This window comes from Ostrea edulis, chromosome 6 (genome assembly GCF_947568905.1).
Source record: "Ostrea edulis chromosome 6, xbOstEdul1.1, whole genome shotgun sequence".
Lineage (NCBI taxonomy): Eukaryota > Metazoa > Mollusca > Bivalvia > Ostreida > Ostreidae > Ostrea > Ostrea edulis.
In genome coordinates, this window is record NC_079169.1 from 65,914,642 (window position 1) to 65,921,822 (window position 7,181).

At 37.3% G+C, this 7,181-nt stretch overlaps 2 protein-coding genes across 4 annotated transcripts in view; one reads left to right on the forward strand and one right to left on the reverse strand.

The window, feature by feature from the left end:
• Nucleotides 1–7,181, reverse strand: part of LOC125683786 (DNA helicase MCM9-like) — a 34,370-nt gene that overhangs the window by 17,699 nt on the left and 9,490 nt on the right. The window contains exons 6-10 of the mRNA XM_056140450.1: nt 6,132–6,225; nt 5,315–5,468; nt 4,707–4,836; nt 4,186–4,332; nt 3,885–3,948 (exon numbers count right to left, since the gene is read on the reverse strand). Coding sequence (XP_055996425.1) covers nt 3,885–3,948; nt 4,186–4,332; nt 4,707–4,836; nt 5,315–5,468; nt 6,132–6,225 — 589 coding nt within the window. The remainder of the gene's footprint in view (nt 1–3,884; nt 3,949–4,185; nt 4,333–4,706; nt 4,837–5,314; nt 5,469–6,131; nt 6,226–7,181) is intronic.
• Nucleotides 5,334–7,181, forward strand: part of LOC125683787 (endoplasmic reticulum chaperone BiP-like) — a 17,041-nt gene continuing 15,193 nt past the window's right edge. For 2 of the 3 annotated variants that reach the window (XM_048925251.2, XM_048925248.2), the window contains exons 1-2: nt 5,334–5,471; nt 5,610–5,778. The gene's annotated coding sequence lies outside the window, so the exon portion shown is untranslated. Of the gene's footprint in view, nt 5,472–5,609; nt 5,779–7,181 lie in introns of those variants that run through there. The other variant, XM_056140451.1, reaches the window with a different exon arrangement.

Below are 7,181 nucleotides of genomic sequence, written 5' to 3' on the forward strand. Positions count from 1 at the left end.
AAGAGGCCCAGGGGCCTTATAGGTCACCTGAGTATCATGTAACAACTTTCCAATGTTTGAATTAGGTTTGTGTTTAAATATAAGAATTTTACTTTTGGATGGAAGAAACATTGAATAGCTATGTGGTCAGCCCTGCCTTTGCACCAGAACCCCTGACCCAGGGGCCATAAATTTCAGTTTTGAAAGAAGCATCCTTGATCATCATTATCATACTATTAGTTTGTCTACTTAATACCCAGTAGCAGAGGAGAAGATTTTCAAAGAAATAAAATGCATTTTCACTATATGATCAATAGGGCCCCACCCTAATACCAGAACCCCTGACCCAGGGGCCATGAATTTCACAATTTTGAAAGAGGCATCCTTGCTCATCATAACCATGCTATTGGTTTGTCTACTTAATACCCAAGGACAGAGAAGAAGATTTTCAAAGAAATAATGCATTTTCACTATATGACTTATAGAGCCTCACCCTAGAACCAGAACCCCTGATCCAGGGGCCATGCATTTCACAATTTTTAACAAGAGGTACTGTGAGCAATGCTCACTAAGAATACCCCCCGCTTACCCCAATCTCCCAAAGGGTGTTGGTAATAGGTATAAACTACCTCTTTTCTGAGTGTAAAAAACAAATGGCATGACAAACCGAACCATATTGCTACTTCGATGTCCAGTGCACGTAACCTTTGACCTTTTGACCCCAAAATCGATAGGGAACCTCTTCATCCCATGGGTAGTCCATATGTATGATATGGTGACTGTAGGTGGAAAGGATAACGCTTTAGAGCCCGGAAACCATATTGCTACTTCGATGTCCAGTGCACGTGACCTTTGACCTTTTGACCCCAAAATCGATAGGGAACATCTTCATCCCATGGGTAGTCCATATGTATGATATGGTGACTGTAGGTGGAAAGGATAACGCTTTAGAGTCCGGAAACCATATTGCTACTTCGATGTCCAGTGCGCGTGACCTTTGACCTTTTGACCCCAAAATCGATAGGGAACATCTTCATCCCATGGGTAGTCCATATGTATGATATGGTGACTGTAGGTGGAAAGGATAACACTTTAGAGCCCGGAAACCATATTGCTACTTCGATGTCCAGTGAGCTTGACCTTTGACCTTTTGACCCCAAAATCGATAGGGAACATCTTCATCTCATGGGTAGTCCATATGTATGATATGGTGACAGTAGGTGAAAAGGATAATGCTTTAGAGCCCGGAAACCATTGCGTCTACAGACGGACGGACGGACAGACAGACGGACAACCCGATTCCAGTATACCCCACCCACCCCCCCCCCCCCCACCCCCCCCACAACTTGTTGCGGGGGGTATAACAAGAGGTACTGTGAGCAATGCTCACTAAGAATACCCCCCGCTTACACCAATCTCCCAAAGGGTGTTGGTAATAGGTATAAACTACCTCTTTTCCTAGTGTTGCTACTTCGATGTCCAGTGCGCATGACCTTTGACCTTTTGACCCCAAAATTGATAGGGAACATCTTCATCCCATGGGTAGTCCATATATTTGATATGGTGACTGTAGGTGGAAAGGATAACGCTTTAGAGCCCGGAAACCATATTGCTACTTCAATGTCCAGTGCGCTTGACCTTTGACCTTTTGACCCCAAAATCGATAGGGATCATCTTCATCCCATGGGTAATCCATATATATGATATGGTGACTGTAGGTGGAAAGGATAACGCTTTAGAGCCCGGAAACCATATTGCTACTTCGATGTCCAGTGTGCTTGACCTTTGACCTTTTGACCCCAAAATCGATAGGGAACATCTTCATCCCATGGGTAGTCCATATATATGATATGGTGACGGTAGGTGGAAAGGATAATGCTTTAGAGCCAGGAAACCATTGCGTCTACAGACGGACGGACAGACGGACAACCCAATTCCAGTATACCCCCCTCCCCCCACAACTTGTTGCGGGAGGTATAAAGAGGCATCCTTGCTCATCATTACCATGCTATTAGTTTGTCTACTTCATACCCAGAGACAGAGAAGAAGATTTTCAAAGAATTTCTACACTTTCACTATATGACCAATAGAGCCCCACCCTAACACAAGAACCCCTGCCCCAGGGGCCATGAATTTCACAATTTTGGTAAAGGGCTCAACACTCATTATAATTATGCCCACAGTTTGGTTTCTTGATGTCCAGGAGTAAAGAAGAAGATTTTTTAAAATGACACTCATTTTGATGGTTTTTGCCCCACCCCTCAGGCCCCAGGGGGGCAGGGACCACGAATTTCACAATTTTTGTTCCCCTCCACCCATAGATGCTATATGCCAAAATTGGTTGAAATTGGTTCAGGGGTTTCAGAGAAGAAGCTGAAAATGTTCAAATGTTAACGCACGACGAACGACGACGGACAAAAACAGATAGCAATAGGTCACCTGAATGAATTCAGGTGACCTAATAAAAGTCTGCCAAGAAATAAAACACCAATATTTCAAACTACTTTGCTGAGACAAGTCAAACAAATATTCTTGATGCCAAAAACTACCCAAAATACCGTAATTTTTTTAAAACTAGAACTATCATTGTGATCTTATACCCCCCCCCCCCCCCCCCCCCCCCTTCATCGGTCAGGATCAGGCAAAAATCTTCATATCGACAACCTTCTGGTCAAATATGAAGACAATTACATACATTTTTCTCCAAATGACTATGACATTTTCTAAATTACCTTGTAATTTGCTACTCAAATTCCATATGATTTTTTACACACACTTAAATATTGTTCAAATAACTTTGGACAGGGGTAAGACAAAAACTGTCTTGTCAAAAACAACCTGTGTATTATGGACATCGCATCTCTCCATGTTGCAAAAATATGACAGCATTCAGATATTACTGTACATAAAAATACAAAGTTTTTAGATGTTAGATCCACTCACGTACCCGCATACATAACGTTATGTGTGCAGGTACGCGAGTGGATCTAACATCTAATTCTAATTAGATTGGAGTGCATTGTACACCTGTGTGTGTCCAGACTAACAGAAAAGAAAATCTCCAGATAATAAATGTCTACAGACAGACATGTGATTCAAATACACCCATCAAAACTTTGTTTGCAGGAGCATTATAAAATCAAGTCTTGATATTACCTATCTGTTTTGTAAATGATTTTTAGAATGTGCTGAGACAAAAAAAAACTACAAACTAAAAGAGATTGTAAATAATTTGTATAATCTATATGTCTGTCTGTTTACCAATAGAGATTGTAAATAATTTGTATAATCTATATGTTCTGTCTGTTTACCAATAGAGATTGTAAATAATTTGTATAATCTATATGTTCTGTCTGTTTACCAATACAGATTGTAAATAATTTGTATAATCTATATGTTCTGTCTGTTTACCAATACAGATTGTAAATAATTTGTATAATCTATATGTCTGTCTGTTTACCAATACAGATTGTAAATAATTTGTATAATCTATATGTCTGTCTGTTTACCAATACAGATTGTAAATAATTTGTATAATCTATATGTCTGTCTGTTTACCAATAGAGATTGTAAATAATTTGTATAATCTATATGTCTGTCTGTTTACCAATAGAGATTGTAAATAATTTGTATAATCTATATATTCTGTCTGTTTACCAATACAGATTGTAAATAATTTGTATAATCTATATATTCTGTCTGTTTACCAATAGAGATTGTAAATAATTTGTATAATCTATATGTCTGTCTGTTTACCAATAGAGATTGTAAATAATTTGTATAATCTATATATTCTGTCTGTTTACCAATAGAGATTGTAAATAATTTGTATAATCTATATATTCTGTCTGTTTACCAATAGAGATTGTAAATAATTTGTATAATCTATATGTCTGTCTGTTTACCTGGATCTCCTACTAAAAGCATGTGGATCTCTCCACGGACTCTGGTGCCTGACTCATCTATGCGCTAAATAAAAAAAAAAAAAAACAACAGTTGGTTAATGCTGACTATGAACATGACAAAACTAGAACTGCTGACTAAACGTAAATCAAACTGTCACATATGATATTATATGTCAAATTCAATGATAAAGATCTCGCACCAATGTTTAATATACATATGTAAATACTGTAATTCTTGTAGAGATTATTTGCTGGTGATTTGATAGTGACCCTAACGTTACTTTGGATGATGATTTTCTACCTGCACCCCTCCTGCTAGTGATAGTGCGACGGCCAGTTTCACCACATACAGTCCGTATACTTGTGGACAAAAACTGGCCAAAATCTGGTTCCTGGCCCTCAGGGGGTCCATCCTGTTGTCCTCCCAGAACTTCATAATCTCTGACTTCTGAAATCAAACATTTTATCAGGAAAATTAGTCTTCCAATAGGAACAATCCATCTTATATGAATGCCAAAAAACATGCATTGGTTAACTTTGAAGAAACAAGAAAAATTTGCTTTAAATACTGTACACCAACTTTAATTTGTAAGCAAGAAATTTTCACGAGGTTTGAGACAACCTTTGTCCCTGCGAATATTCTTCGCCATGAATCAGTCCATCAATATCTCTACATGTAGTATTTATTCAAGATTATCGACATACATGTTCAATTTGTTCTGGACTCTGATAAAGATGACCTTTAATCTACCAATTCCCGAGTGACCAGCACAGTGTTCCTCTGTTTGTCCTGGACTCTGATATAGACGACCTTTAACCTACCAATTCCTGAGTGACCAGCACGGTGTTCCTCTGTTCATTAGTGACCAGTATGTGGTTTGCCTCTAAGACCATCTCTATGTCACATCTAGAATCAACAGCTGTAGGACGCCATCTTCGCCTCACTGTGCCACTAGAAAATTAAAGACACAACTAGAGGCCCATAGGCAACAATGTTCACACGATATAAAAAAAAACTCAAAAGTTTAGAACATTTAATGTTTTTATAATTTAATCCCTTCTAGTGGTTCTGGGGTTATGATTCAAACAAAATGCACAACTATTATAAATTTGACATGTTTTTGAGGAATTCAAAAAAGTGAAGAGTTGACAGATGACAGACTTAATTAAAGGAAGTACATGCAACTCCTTCAGCTCAGGTGAGCTAAAATGTTGGAAAAGATATGGGCTGGATATAAGTTACAGACCAGATCTGATGTTTTCACACTTTGTAAGAGCTCAAGACAATGAAACCCTTTCAAAATATCTGTGTCACTATTTTGTGGTATTGTTGATTATTGACATAAATCACTTGAACGGAGTCATTGACCTTTCCTGCCTTTTTTCATTCTTCATGAAAAAAAGATCCAACAAGAAGTGTTCAGACTGACCAGATGATGACATCATCGCCTGCTTTACACCGGTCCACCAAATCATGCAGCACCACCACCCACATTGACCTTGGGATGGTCCCCACTGCCAGACGTTGAACCTGCTCCTGAATCTTGATCTCCTGATAATTACAACACTTCTGAGGCTGGCCACCTGGTGGGTACAGAAAAATCTGGGAACTTGTAACTTACAAAATTCATTGTTTTGGAAAATCAATGTTTATATAAAATAACAGCATACTTAATTGTTAATAGCATTTCCACTACACCAGCCTTTGTCTGTGTTTTATTCAAGGAACACTATACTTCTTCTGGATTCCGAATGAAAGAAATAACTGCGAGACCAAATGTTTGTGGAGAATATTCAAGGGAATTTGATGTACAGAAAAAAGTTCATAAAATTATATCCTCTATAGAAAATGTTGACAACACGACAAGTTCTCCAGTAAAATCACTGAATACAGGTATGTCTCAATCATCATTTCTAAACAAAAATTGTTCAAGTAGTATAACAGACTAGGGTCTTATCTGGCCCCCTAAAATTCAATTTTTTGAAGTACAACACAGATTGTCCATGTTTACTAACCAGTCTCTGTGAGTGGGCTGAATGTTGACTAACCAGTCTCTGTGAGTGGGCTGAATGTTTACTAACCAGTCTCTGTGAGTGGGCTGAATGTTTACTAACCAGTCTCTGTGAGTGGGCTGAATGTTTACTAACCAGTCTCTGTGAGTGGGCTGAATGTTTACTAACCAGTCTCTGTGAGTGGGCTGAATGTTTACTAACCAGTCTCTGTGAGTGGGCTGAATGTTTACTAACCAGTATCTGTGAGTGGGCTGAAGCTGGTAGAGTTACAGGTCTCATTAGAACACTTGCTTGGTTTTGCAAGATTGAAATACTGCTCCAAATCTGCCTATTGAAAGAGAATAAAGATATGAATAAATAGGAGGCTAATGGGTCACAATGTGCTGAAATAACCTTTGTCTTATAGAGAAATAACCTTTGTCTTATAGAGAAATAACCTTTATCTTATACAGAAATAATCTTTCTCTTATAGAGAAATAACCTTTGTCTTATACAGAAATAACCTTTGTCTTATAGAGAAATAACCTTTATCTTATACAGAAATAATCTTTATCTTAGAGAGAAATAACCTTTGTCTTATAGAGAAATAACCTTTATCTTATAGAGAAATAACCTTTATCTTATAGAGAAGAAATAACCTTTGTCTTATAGAGAAATAACCTTTGTCTTATAGAGAAATAACCTTTATCTTATAGAGAAATAGCCTTTATCTTATAGAGAAATAACCTTTGTCTTATACAGAAATAACCTTTATCTTATACAGAAATAACCTTTATCTTATACAGAAATAACCTTCATCTTATACAGTATAGCAGGAAATTAACTTGTGGAGGAAATATTCCCTACATTTGTGGATATAAAACTTCTGTAAATTCAACATGTCTTCAGCTGCAAGTCTCTTATAATGAGTTGTCTAATTTGTGACACTTTCGTAATCCAGTGACATTACACTTTCACAAATGACAAAAAAGTAATAATAACACCAACTATTTTCTAAGTTTAAGTGAAAACATGGACAAGCATAGTTAAGATTATAACTTTTTTAAACTCGCTGTTGATGCTAGTTTGATTAAACAAGATACTAGACCTGATCATAAACATGATTCATTATTATTGAATGTGGAATTTGGGCCAGTCGTTTTCATATCCACTGGTCTGAAGTAAACATTATCAAATGACCAGTAAAAATTTGAGTTAACAGCCCATGTGACCAGTGAATAAAAGTAATTATTTCTAGCCCTGCTCAACCAAAGTGGGTGAATTAAAAAAATTCTGAGTTAATAC